Here is a 14,881-nt window from a genome sequence, read left to right on the forward strand (position 1 = left end):
ATAGTATCAAAAATCAGATTATTAAATTATTTTAATCCTTGATTAAAATTTACATATAGAAGGTAAGATTTACAATTTTGCAGGAAAGAATAAAAAATCCGAATAAAAATAAGAAATTGTAACATTTAATATTCTAGAAAGCATTAGCATTGTCGAAATTGTTCACAAAATTATAAAGCATTTGTAAGAGGGACTTAGCACGTAAAGTAAAACGCATAAGATCATATAGGTTTTATCGAAATAATACGTTTATTATATTCTATAAAAAAAGATACAACGGAGAAATGCATCGACATCAAGAGAAAACAATAAACGATAAATCGCATAGGATTTATCACATCTCAATAACAATCTATTCTTAAGTACAAACTATAGAGAGAAAAAATGTGGTAAAATTAACAAAATTACATTTCATTTATAACCCAAAATATGACATGTCACTAATTACTATGTAAAAAAATAACTAAGCTTAGCATAATTAATAATTACAAGATTGATTCTTTTTTTTTTGTTTCAGTACTTTTTCTAGATCTGAAACAAATTCAGAAATGTATGATTAATATTTTGAACAATATTCTCTCATATTCCTTTTAATCATAACACGCGCACGATAACGAAGCATCATCTCCACACACACGATCACGATTGGCTTTTTTCACCATTGATCATAGTTATATACATGATTTTTGGCATGATTAAAATCATAACGTAAGAGTTTAGAAGCAATCAATATAATCTTTAAATTTGAGTAGAATTGTTGCTACAAATTAAAATTTAATAATTTAGTTTGTCTAAAAAATTCTTAAAATAGACTTATAATAGATTATTATATTACGAAAAAAATAGTAATAATTATCATAATAAAAGGCTAAGATTTTAGCTTCCTATTTTTTTCTATCAGCCGCAATGAATTATGTCAGAGAGAAGCTATAATAAAATAAAATAGGAAACTAGTTATTTTTTGTGAAAAAAGATAATTTGACTCGTAGTGCGAGAAACGAACACGTACACACATTTCGCACACATTCGCGTGTATTTCAAATGCGGTATTATCAGCTAATTGACTAATGTTGTTAAAGTCCTAGTCTAGTTGGTTTACTTATCCGACATTAAAATATTCAAAATTGACACGATGCGTATATTATCACTTCAACGGAATTACACGATTATGAATTAGCAAGACAATAATTTTTTTAATTATATAATGTATATTCTCATTTGTATCTTTCTTAAATTTCCATATAAATATTATAGAAAGATATTAAAATAAAAGTTTGTGATGTAAATCTTCTGCTTGATATAATGCGAAAAGATCAACATTCAGCAGCCGAGTTTAGTGATAAAGAAAAAAAGGACGAAGTAAATATAATATTAAAAAGAAAATGACATAAGAGCCAACGCGCGGTAGTTGAAGCGCAGAGAAGCAACAACACTTCTTTCTTTTTTCAACATTAATTTATTAAAAAACACATTATAATAACAAAAGGCGAACGTTTCGGATCATCTTTTGATACTTCTTCAGCGCGATGTTAACAATATATATTACAAATAGTGACGCGTTACATTAGCGCTGAAGAAGGATCAAAAGATGATCCGCAACGTTCGCCTTTTGTTATTATAATGTGTTTTTTAATAAACTAATATTGAAAAAAGAAAGAAGTGTTGTTGCTTCTCTGCGCTCCAACTACCGCGCGTTGGCTCTTATGCTATTTTCTTTTTAATTGTTTGATTACTTGAGCCAAATCTCTAATTATTAAAAGTAAATATAATACTATGCGAATTTGTAACAAGTTCTTAAACGTTCATTTAAGATAACATATTTTTATGCATGTAACAGATAAAAATGTCATTTAATCACTAGAGTAGGACCTTAACAAAATTATACAAGAATCTCTTTAATCTTCAAATAAGTACTTGTCGACTTAAGCATAGACTCAACTGTCAGTTGTTTAACATATATAATATATGAATTAATATAATCGACACAAAACATATATTAAATATTTTAATCATATCCGTCAATTAAGTTCTTTTGTCACATACAAACTTGTCTGAAAGATAACAATATATTCTCTGAATAACAATAATCATTCATATTTAAAATTAATTTTTAACATTTTTTTATTTTAAAATTTGCTCAAATAGATCTCCTTTTAATAAAATTTTAAATGATAAAGTAACGACATTAATATAAAATATATAGGGATAACAATGATCTCTCCGAATAATGTTGCATCTTGTCGTTACCTATTAAACTCGATTGTCAGGGACGGACAGTGAGGTCATTAAACATAAAAGCAGGAAATAGCCTATTTTTCGTATCATTCCGTGATTCCATTGGCCCCCTCCGAATAGTACGAAGTTAATCTTTTTTCCGACTATTCGCAGCACGAACCATATTGAAAATCTTTGCAAAACATAGACATGTGTAGATACGATAACATGAGAAAATACTACTTCGTCTTTGCGAGACAACGTTCAGAAAATTCAACAATCGCACTATTTGGTTGCGCTTTCTGAATGCAGCCAACAACGACGCGATTATGAATAGCACTTTTTTTTAAATTTCATAACTGTGTTTAAATCTCGATCCGTATAAACGTTTATACATTCGATCACACAAACGATCGTATCTTCGGCGGAGGTAGCATGGTCAATTAACCCATTGCGCCTTCTCAGCACGTCCGCGGCTAATTTAAACGCGGAATCGCTTTTTTTGTCTTGCGCTAAAAACTAATCGACGAAGGATGAAAAAAGAGGACGCGGAGAAGGACGCTATATTTGTCGCGAATGGAGGAGGCGGAAAGAGAATATTCGTGATATTTGGCGAACGCGAGAAATGGGCTAATCGATGCGATTAACAGGTCTTTTTCCTTTAACTTCTTTAATTTATATCTTTTAATCGCTAAAAATGGTTAACAACTGGGATAACGATTTTTTTGCCTCCCGAAATACATCGCGAGCAAGCTCTTAAATTTATTGCTTTTTCTAATCTAGGACTGTCCCGTACGTACGACTTCGACGCTCAACACTAACATTCCGCGAGCGTTACTCCGTATTTCGCATTGACGTCTCCATAAGAGGAGAGATCGGCGTTTGAAAATAAATCAAATTTGCTGAGCGTCGAAGACATGACATCACAGTAAAACATCCAGCCGCTCTTTGTTCGTAGCAGAGAGAGATGATTTATTATTAGTATATATCGAAAATACCGCGACTATACGGCGCGACGACGGCGGCAGCGTAGCACGATCTCATTATCAACGATATGACTTAATAAAATATTGACAATATACAATAATCAAATCGCTCGTTAACGATCGATATAAGAAGATAACGGAAAGCGATCGACGATTTGTATTAAGCCAACGTTTAATTCTAATGCGTCGTCAAATACCATCCATTATCCATCCTACTGTTTTCGCAGACAATACTAAGCTAAGAATCTGCCACGAATTACGTAATATGTACAAGGGCAAGATTAATAATTCAGCTTTCGGATTTCATTTTGCGTGCGATGACGACGACGATGACGACGATGATGAAAATACTGATTATTGATGTTTTGGCAGCCGATGTTCGCTCTAAGCGAATAGTAATTTATTAGCTCTATTACTGGATGAGGTGGATACGCTGTTTAGTAGTACACCTCTAATAGCGTACATGGTCGGTCCAGTTTTCTCGAGGTTACCTATCTTAACGCGGATTGTCCAATACCAAGTTTTATATCTCTGTACTTTCTTGGGGACATAAAACCCGCATGCGTATACGAGTAAAAAGAACCGATCAACGTCAAAAGCAGGCGGGCAGTGGTTTCTTGATTTTGTATTAATATTCGTATTAATATTCGCGCGCGGGGCCGATCGTCCTTTTTGTCCTTCCTCCTGCTATAAGCGATCCATCACGAGGCACTTGGACAAATCGACTTCGGGATATTGCGGAGACGGATTACCTTTTCGAATACACGGGTTACCGTATCCAGACAACGTCGTGCTCTTCGCCTTATCATTGCCGAAATTCGGCGAGATATACCGGCAATCACGAATCTTATGCGTACGGTTTTCACGCTTAAGTGTCGCACCGATGTCACTGTAATTATACGAGCAGTTAATTGTAAGAACGCGCGGAACATTCGATCCGGCCTCGATCTTGACGCCTCGCTGCTTTCATCTCGATTATTTGCGAGTTACGTGGATGTTGATGGCGATGACGAGACCTGTTCTGGTTGATAGTACCTCAAGCCATTTATCTGTCAAGGAAAATAACGTTCGAACAAACGAGACTTCTTTCCAGAATTTCTTTCGAAAATACATATTTTGCTATACTTTACCGTCATATCGTATTCCGTGATGTACGCCGGGATCTCAAGTTGGTCAGGCGGCATAACTTCATAAAGATATTCCACTCCGGGCAGATTGTGAACCTTCTGTTTAATAGCTGGGGCCATGAAGGTCGTAAACCACCACGTCATCATCTGTAACGTGAATAATTGATTCCATTTGTTTCAAGAAAATTGAAAACTATTTTCCGTATAAAATTGTGAAAGGAATAAAAGAAGGCAAGTAAAAGTGCAAAGATATAATATTTAAAGTTATTATCAATAATTTTAATTATCGCATTAAACTATTTTTAATGATATGATTCCATTAATGATTACAAAATTATTGCGCAAGCATATTTACTAACGAACTATGAATAGTCAGGAAATCGGATACGATCGTTACAAAGATAATTCGTCATGAAGCATAAACGTGAGAAATGCAATAATAACATTCAGCCTGCTTTTGCGTTTTAACATGTTTGTTGAGTGTAATATTTTCCTTTAAATCATATCGACATGCAATTATAACGCAATAGATGTTGGTACTAACCTTGGTCCAGAAGGTAGGATGGATAATGTAGAAATGTTTTAGATTCTTCTTATATCTGTAAAAGAAACCTTGTTTCAAGATCGCTATCAAGTTTCTACAAACAAAGTTATCAAATTACGAGAGATAATAACTCCATGCAATTTTGCCAATGCGTAACTAGAATGTGTGTAATTTGATATGTCAGTTTTTAATTAATTCAATATTGTGAAAAATTAGATTTTATATTTAAAGAGAAAGTAATTTAATATACAGAGTGTCAGGGCTATCTGTTGCCAAAAAAAAGTTCTTGTAGCTTACCTCGAGAGCTTTTCAAAACACTATAATAAAATATTTTTTCATCGAGTACTTTTCGAGTTATGAGGCTTGAAATAATTTCTTAATTTTTACATAAATCATAAAATATCTAGTAAAATATTCATTTTTCGATTATCTTACCTTAATACTTTTATGTACAAAATAATGAGAGGAATCAATTGGTATAAAGAAAACATAATTGTTTGGAAAAAAAATATGTAATTGTTAATTGCAAATTACATATTTTTTCTTCGAAACAATTATGTGTTTTCTTTACACCAATTCCTCTCATTATTTTATACATAAAAGTATTAAGGTAAGATAATCGAAAAATGAATATTTTACTAGATATTTTATGATTTATGTAAAAATTAAGAAATTATTTCAAGCCCCATAACTCGAAAAGTACTCGATGAAAAAATACTTTATTATAGTGTTTTGAAAAGCTCTCGAGGTAAGCTACAAAAGCTTTTTTTTGACAACAGATAGCCTTGACAGCCTGTATATGTATATATATTAGGAGTATAACTAAGTTTCCGCCGCTCATAATTAGATGGCTCCGCTGCAAATGTAGTGAAGTTAGGCATTTGTCAATAAAATTGAGTGCGTAAAGATTCATTTCTTTGAAAGAGATTTCTTGAATCGATTTAAAATGGAACGTGATAAGTTGTTTTTCGACATGTACTTCTTCACTACTTTGATTTAAATAAAACTGCAGCTGAAGCTCATCGATTGATTTCTGGAACAGTCACGGCTGATCGCTACCAACAACAATTATACCGATTGAACGATGAATTGATGCGAAAAAGGCCAGTAATCGACGTAAAGTGATTCTTTTGCATGACAGCGCGACCTCATGTTGCGAGAATTGTAAAAGAAACACTATTGGAGCTCGAATGCGAAGTTCTCCGCACCTAGCCTATTCTCCAGACTTGGCCCCATCGGATTACCACCTTTTCCGATCAATGCAACACGCGCTCGCCGATACATACTTCTCCAATTACGAAGAAGTCCAAAAATGGGTCGATCAATGGATTGTTTCAAAAAATAAGTCGTTCTATCGTCGCGGAATCCAACTTTTGCAAAAAAGATGGGAAAAAGTAATAAAAGTCATAGAAAACAATGGATTATATTTTGATTAATATATTAATTCATTTTCTTATTGAAATAAATGCATTTTTCAAGTAACAAAACGGCGGGAACTTAGTTATACACCTAATATATATATATATATATATATATATATATATATATATATATATATTTATATATATCAAAAATATATTATATATAAAAATATTATCTAATAACGGAAGTTCTAGTTTGGAAAATTAACACTTCGCGAGAGGTAACAAAATCGAATTATTTAATAAATAATATTAAGAGATATAAAGAGAATATTTCTTCCTTTTAAAAATATGCCAAAGCATACAATATATTACATCAGTCTTTTGAAATAAAAAAAATTATCGCATCAAACTAATATATAGCAGATAATAATAGTAATAATTTTGTTATTATTTTGTAAAAATTTATTGATATATAAAATCCGATTAAAAGATTAACATCAAATTTCCTATATCATGGAAATACTTTGTTTGTGTACTAAGTAAAGGCGGGGTACGTGATTCGATCACGTTAAAATGCGATCAATAAATTCAATGCGTTCAATATCAGGCGTATAACTTACTTGTAGGGAAGCACATTGTAGACTTCGCGCAGCCAATGTAAACTGGGGTAATTGCTGCTGACTGTAAGAGTGTGGAAATACGCGATAACGTAGTCCCCTTTTACGATGGGATCCAACAGTTGTATCAGGTACAGCAAGGCCTGAAACCGCGCGAGAAATATGAAGGTGAAATAATATTTCGTTGATTATTTTATTCGCGCTTTATCTCGTCTTTCGTCTTGTATGTAAATTACAGTAAAAAGCGAGACGCAACTATATAATAATCCTTTAAAAATCTTGTTAAGGTAAAATATATAAAATTCGTACTGCGTAAAAAATATGCTGCCAAAGTAAACAAGGAGTAAATACGCGTCCTAAAATAAACGCTACGTAAATATTTTCGAGATCGATGAAATGTAGGCAAGATATTTGGCGAGGCTTTTCTATGTCGTCGAACGTATAAATAAATTTTCCTGCCAATTCCATCGAAAGGACTTACGTCGCGACTTCACTCGCCCACCTTTATGAGAGACGTTGAAGATTCGAGGACGTAAAGTCACTAGATATACAAAGTACCGCAATCATTCGCCATTTTGGCTCCAATAAGCGGTTCATTCAAATTATATATTTACATGACCCCTTAATGATAATGTATTTTTGGCAATTAATTTCAGCCATTTTTTGCATTTTTTGTTGTTATTTTCGCTTTTTGAGATGCGAAATAAACGAAAACCTTTTTCGCTTTGATTTCTATAGCCTTTTACGCAACAACCTAGTCACGAATGCTTCTCAGATTTCACATACAGGTTAGAAAATTGCACTTAAAGTGTACATACATACGTAACAAAAGTGTGCACTTGTACTTTTTGGCGTCATTTTGGCTCCAAATCCTTATACATTGAGTCTTATGGATTGCGGTACTTTGTATATCTAGTGACTTTACGAGGACGATGTTTCATGCGATCGATGAACCCGCGGTGACGAGCGAGCCGTAAGCTCGACAGCACGCAAAGTAAAAAATTTAGGCTACATGATAAGGCAGTTTCGTGTTGGTTCAAAATTGTGTAAAATTTATATTTTTCTATAACTTTCTTTTCTTTTTATTTAAATCTTACTAAAATTAGTATTTTTCTATAATTTTCTTTTCTTTCTATTTGAATCTTACATAATTTTACAGAAATCTTGATTCGAAGCTAATTGTTTTTATTAAGTTGACATAAAAAAGAATGCTATATAATGTTTTGAAATATTCCCTACTTCAATAAGACTCCATGATAGACGGTTACAAAATTATTATATACGTACGACTGTGTCTTTAAAATATTACTTCACGAATTCTTCTTTGCCTTCATCACAAGATGAGATTATACGAATTATAGACTATACTAATCGAATTATACGATAAAAAGGATATGGTTGAAAGCCACAGCGATGGATTAGATCGGAGTCATTTCGTGAACGTATCCTCACGCGATTCAACTACGCGTGTCCGATTATGATTGATCGAATGATGGTATTGTGCAATGCGTGCAGCAATATTGCGCACTTTTTGTTATTATTTCGCAAAAGACTTCAAGAAAATTTTTTGAACTCTTAGAGCTTCCATTATCCAGCGTTAGTTGGTAGAAGAATGATAGTTGGTACACAAGGATGAAATCGCTCCAAGTGAAAATTACATCGGGCGTTGTCTCAACATAAATTGCAAAACATGTCACTATCTGTATCACCCTAGAGGCACGTTATCTCAGGTCGCTGTGTAATTAGCTTCCCGACTTGGCGTAAATGGTTCATCTCAAAAGCAGGTCAACGGATATAGAATAAACAGGGAGAAGAGAAAGAGATTGAAATGCTCTCGAATATTCTAAATTGACAGATTCAAGAGATTTCAATAGCGAATGGCACCTCACAAATTTTTCGGCCTTAGAGCACGCGCCTCAAACATTATGGTCCATATTCTGAATCCTCTTTTATCGATAAAAGTGCCTCTAAAAGTGGCTTACAGCCAATCAGAAGGCTTATAAGCCACTTTTAAAGGCATTTTTATCAATAAAAGAGGATTCAGAATATGGACCTATGCATATAACGTTATGTCAGCAGCTGCTGTGCATGATGGTGTATATTTTTAGCTAAACTACTACGCTACATCTCGTTGATATTCCTATCTTGAAATTCGAAGTAGCAAGACATTCTAAGATCGCCGGTGATCGCGTCTCGTGATCGGCAAAATTAAAATAAAAAAAAATAAAATAATAAAAATCTTTCTTACGAAAAAGATATTAAAGACACGTAAGGCGGATGAAAAGAACGTGAATACGTTGCTTGAAGAAGCGCTTGTCAAGGCATTTATGATATCTCGATGTACATAGGAATGATTTACGAAGTTACTTTTGTACCAGAAATGTAGATCGTTTTTTCCGCTCAATAAAAGACTGTTTAAAAGCTGCGAGTTATACCGGAATTATATTCGTCGGGTATTGTTCAAACTTCTCTTTATAAATTTCAAAAAATATTTTTTTATAAAGATTTTAAATATATTTGTTTTAATACTTAATACGTCAAAATACAAGTAATTAATTATAGTGATATGAAATATTTATTTTTCGAATGCTTCAAACATCTGCGTTATCCATCGATAAAACGAAGAGTGATATTGAAAATGTGAGTAAGAAAAAAATTATCATCAAATCAGGATTATACGTTGCGAGAAGAAAGAAATAAACTACATTTTTTTTAATTTATCTCTCAACAAAAGTCACAAAATTAATATTTAAAAAAAAACCAACAACAATTTCCCCTCGCCATAAGAAAGAAAATCACGAGAAAAGAAATGGCTTCGAGGAAAAGACGTTGATAATCATTTGTCTTTCTCTCTGCTAATTACCCTGACTATTACATGCGCGGATAATGTGCTTGTCGCACGCAGCACACTCGCTGATGCAAATGGGTTGATGAAGTCTCATTGAGGATGGGGGTGCGCGTCGCGACGACGCTGCAATCCGCGCGCCCTCCCTATGGGGGGACTCGTTCCGCGGTCGATCTATTTCTGGACGTATAAATATCGATTCGCCACCCGCCGCTATATAATCCCCGGCTGTATGCCGGCTATGAGCGGAGCGGTAAGAATGAGTTCGACGGGGAAAGGAAATGGCACAAAAGCGGAGCGAAGATGGATGCCAAATGATCGAGGGCCGGCCTGCCTGGAAGACTATTCTTTCGCGTTCGAGACAATGCGAGATATCGAGCACGAGCGACATGCGCGCGAGTCGGTGGTTTCCCGTGGCACGATGTACATGTCGAGTATATACTCTCGAAGAAAATGTATATAGAGGAAAGTGGCACACGCAATTTCAATGTAATCGAGGCGCTTTTCTCATAATGACTTTTTCGAGAAGCCACGCCCGATGTTTAATTTAATTAACAAGAGAATTTTTATTTTCTAAGGACGACAAAATTTCGTATCCATAAGGCAAATTCTGCTATCTCTTCTTCTTAGTCCTTTTGTTCGTGTCCGAACATAGTGATCTCTCTCTTTCATATACCTGTGTTGCGCATCAGATTATCATACGTATATGGGACCTACAGTTTAATGCCGATTCCGAACCGCTGAAAAATAGAGAGATTCTCTTGGCAAGATTTCTCGGTGGTTTGCCAGTGCCTTCCGAGAGAGGAGCGAGCGTATACAATTTTTCGGTTCTATCGGGAATCGAACCCGGGACCTTTGGCTTTGTAGACTAGTGCGCTATCTACTGTGCCACGCTTCGCTCTAATTCTGCTATATCGGTCTTGAAAAAAAGTCAGTAAAAAAAATAGTGTCTCAATCTTTGGAAACTCTACTCTCTAAAAGTGAATCAGTGTATTATCACTGAAAAACAGTAAATAGTCACTTATTACAACAGTTATAAGTACAGCACTGTAAATCAGTGATATTTTATTGAAAGAATCAGTTAATAATTTTGACTGTTTCAATCAGTAATATTTCTCAATATTAGTAATATTTCTTTCGTTATTCATCAGCAATATTAAACTACAATTCATCTCTCTATCTGTTTCATAGAAACTTAAAAGTTTTATTTATATTTACTAAATATTTATTATATTAAAAATTTTATTTTATTTATATATATTACATGCATATTGAACTTGTTATTTTAAATAGATAACGAACAAATAATTTTCATTAAGTCGCCAAACATTTATTTGTCCGACTTATAAAGATCGATTTAATATCTCAAGCCTCTCTATTGAGATTGCATCAGAAATTAAATCGAAGTAATACTTCTAATTTTAAATGTCGCTCTTTGCAAACTTTATATAATTCTTATGACTAAAATTAAATACGAGAGAGATAGCGATCGTAGCGGTAAACGAACGAACTAGCGATTACTGGTTTTACAGTAAAATTTACTGGTTTTACAGTGAATTTTATTTTAATTGACCATAATCAGTGAGATATAAGATAAAATAACAAAAAAGTAAGCGTTTCCACTGAAGATCAGTAAAATACTCACTGATTCTCAGTGAAATCTTATTTTACTGTTTAAATTAGTGATATTTTCACTGATTCACTTTTAGAGAGTACTTTTTCTGATTATATTAATATAGTATACTTTTTTTTGTATATTTCAGCATGAAAACCTAGTAAGGAAAAGCATGAAACGAATTATATTCATTTAATTAAGATTGCTTAAAAATATATCGCAATTACAATGTTACACGATAATACAGTTTAAATATGCAAGAGCATTTAAATCAGGAATAACTTCACCGGAAGAGTATTTTGTAAAACATTTTCACCATCACGTAAGAAATATTCCAAACAAATCGATTGCAAATTGTAAGGAATAGACACAAGAATGGCTATAGGAAAATGATGTACATTGTAACGAAACAACCTGCAATTACGCTCGAGAACTATGTATGTCATATAATGTAAGATTTACGAGGACATACGCATAATTATGATTATGTTTTATGAAAAATATCAATTCAAGTGATTATGTTCCCAAAGTCAGCTGTTCATCATTCGATTTCGCTTAATTTATGAACCCGATGATACTTCTATCGTAATGTTGCGCAAACAATGTATTTCTGGTACGATATTTTTCGTTAATCGGCAACCTTGATCCTTGATGAAAATCCTTACCTTATCTAGATTGATTTTCGTGGCGGGAAACCATTTGCCAACGAAAACAACTACCGGTCGACCTTGTCGGTCCACGCCGCTCTGGTAGAGACAACCAATCCCCGAGACCTCGGTCAAGTCTTCCGTCTTCGCCCTCCTGAGGAGCCTTTCGTACCTAAAGTCAAGATAAATTTCATCCACCTTGTAATGCCAAGCGTTCGGTATATGAATCATCGGATATAAATATAGCGCATGATTTTATTTTAAGTCGGTCGGTCTAATTCAGTTTCACGATCACGCATTTGTGGTAAATATTATTGAGTAAATTTTCTTCGAAATTTCCGGCTAATTGTATTCCCGGGACTCCACTTTCCGTGATATGTAGCACGACAATTTATCGAGCTATTCGATACAAGTAGATCTAGATTTATTTTAACTTACGACATGATGTTAAATATTAAAAAAAAACGTCATGAAAAATTTACGTTACGTAGAAGATTGAATTGAAAAAGATGCGACATGATGAACACGTTGAAATGTCGCTCCAATTTCACGATTGTCACGTAGCTTTAATTGCAAAAGAAAGGAACGTGTTGTTTTGCATAACATGAAACGCAAATGACGATGCATGCATAAAAACACAAGTCTGTAATACATATTTCACAGATAAATTTTACAGATGTGGTTTATCGCAAATAAGTGTATTGTCACGAATTTTACGATAGCGTATACCTATAGGTGGTATAGAGTCTTTAAAATATACGTTGTATGTGTAAAACTATGCTTTTAATTTTTCTTTGACAGCCAATCCACGGTACGTTCCCTATATCGTGCTAATAAAATTTCAATCACTGGCAAATAATATATCGACTCGTTATTATTTTCGTGATTATTTTTTAGCTTCTTTCTCCGAAATCATCGAATGTGGAATAAATTGACGAAGCTATATCGTATACGAATTTTCCGATACTAAATCGATCAGACGATCAACTTTAATATTATATATTCCTTGACGACGATCGATCTAAAATATAAAATACATTCTCTGGACGCACGCCAATAACAGCAAAGATCAATAGTAGAACTGATAACGAGACACTGGTTTCGTTCCAATTAGTGCGCCTGATCGCGAAAAATCGACATTAGAGCGCTTTAAGTTACACACCGGTCCTCATCCTCGATGACATCCACCATATCAATCATGACCATTCTGATGTGACGTTTCCTTGGATCGTGCGCTCTCCCGTCTTGCCTTGATTAAAAACCGACGAAAGAATGCGCGATCGGATGCACTAATAGCTCTTTAACCGCGACATCCGTTTATTTAAAAAAAAATAACAAAGCACTTTAGGACGCGTCCAGTCGTTTGATCTCGAGTGTCGAGAAGCCCGCGGGGGAGGAAGCGTCGACAGCGTCGACAGTGTCGAGGGACGGGAACGGTATGACGACTCGCGACGAACTGACCGAACCGGAGCGTCTTACTTCGACGAGAAGCCACCTCTCGACGTCCTCTGCGACGTCCACGACGGACACGATCACAACGACGGCTACGACGGCCGGGTCTCCCGCACGACGCAGATTTAAGTCGAGTCCTGCCCGAGGCACGTACGGCGCCTGCCCGGCTTGCTAAACTGCGTGCTCGATGCGCGTACGTTAGACGTGGGAGTAGGGATCCCGCAAGAACCCGTTATTAATTCGGGAAATCGCGGTGTATTCTTTAATTACGGCTAATGCTACCCGATAACCTTGAGCCTGTCAACGTGTGTCATTTTCTTCGTGACGCTTTTTCTGACCGTAACAAACCGATTAGAAGAGAAACAGGATGAGAAACGCGCGCTATCTCGATTTCCTTGCATTTAATCGTTGGATACATTTACATACAACGTAGGTGCGGAGGCGTTTTACGAGAAAAAAACAATGCGCAGGAAATTGTCATTTTGAAATAAAAAATTGAAATTTAAAAAAGTATACGCGCTACGTGTCATGTATTACACAGGTCTACAAGGTTTTGTTGTTGGGCAGCTGGGGGTCATTTCCGAAGTAATTTTCTGCGTAGAATCCGAATCCGAGGTCAGAATTGGCCCATCACGTCAGGATTTTGAGATATTTGAGGTTATATACTCGAAAAATGGCTTTTTGGGCTACTTTTGAGGTTATGTACAGGACGCACAAAATTTTTTTAGCTCTTTTCTTCTAATTGCATCATTTAGTACTTCTCTTTCCCTTCAAAATGAGCTGTCGAATGGTCATCTACGATTTTTCCTTGCAAAGTTACGGCCATTTTAAGATGACATGATGAATTCCAAACCCTGCGCCGTTATAGCCCAACAACCTCATGAGCATCAGCGACCCCAAAAACCCATATATACAGTTTTCAGTCCAGGTTTTCGGGTTTATAGTTCAACGTTTACAGGTTTAATGTGAATGCTCATGAGGTTGTTGGGCTATAACGGCGCAGGGTTTGGAATTCATCATGTCATCTTAAAATGGCCGTAACTTTGCAATGAAAAATCGTAGATGACCATTCGACAGCTCATTTTGAAGGGAAAGAGTAGTACTAAATGATGCAATTAGAAGAAAAGAGCTAAAAAATTTTGTGCGTCCTGTACATAACCTCAAAAGTAGCCCAAAAAGCCATTTTTCGAGTATATAACCTCAAATATCTCAAAATCCTGACGTGATGGGCCAATTCTGACCTCGGATTCGGATTCTACGCAGAAAATTACTTCGGAAATGACCCCCAGCTGCCCAACAACAATCATGACCCCATTTTTTGTAGACCTGTGTTATTTACGCATGAACCAATCAATTTCCACTTTCCGCGTTGTCGAGTAGATTTTATAGCTATACTTTTACTCGATTTCGATTCGGCGTAATTTTGTAGTAAATATCTTATTCGAATTAGACGCGGAACAGCTGTTTCGA

General features: G+C 35.0%; 1 protein-coding gene across 2 annotated transcripts in view; it reads right to left on the bottom strand.

Moving 5' to 3' along the window:
- Nucleotides 1-226: 226 nt before the first annotated feature.
- The window catches only part of Gdap2 (ganglioside induced differentiation associated protein 2), a 31,036-nt gene continuing 16,381 nt past the window's right edge, over nucleotides 227-14,881 (bottom strand). For both annotated transcript variants that reach the window (XM_083087557.1, XM_083087558.1), the window contains exons 8-12: nucleotides 11,978-12,131; nucleotides 6,856-6,995; nucleotides 4,872-4,926; nucleotides 4,331-4,474; nucleotides 227-4,249 (exon numbers count right to left, since the gene is read on the bottom strand). In XM_083087557.1, the coding sequence (XP_082943683.1) occupies nucleotides 4,187-4,249; nucleotides 4,331-4,474; nucleotides 4,872-4,926; nucleotides 6,856-6,995; nucleotides 11,978-12,131 (556 nt within the window). In that variant the 3' untranslated portion in view covers nucleotides 227-4,186. The remainder of the gene's footprint in view (nucleotides 4,250-4,330; nucleotides 4,475-4,871; nucleotides 4,927-6,855; nucleotides 6,996-11,977; nucleotides 12,132-14,881) is intronic.

Source organism: Camponotus vicinus, unplaced genomic scaffold (assembly GCF_025532165.1).
Source record: "Camponotus vicinus isolate PSW18456_S1 unplaced genomic scaffold, iyCamVici1.0 SCAF_13, whole genome shotgun sequence".
Lineage (NCBI taxonomy): Eukaryota > Metazoa > Arthropoda > Insecta > Hymenoptera > Formicidae > Camponotus > Camponotus vicinus.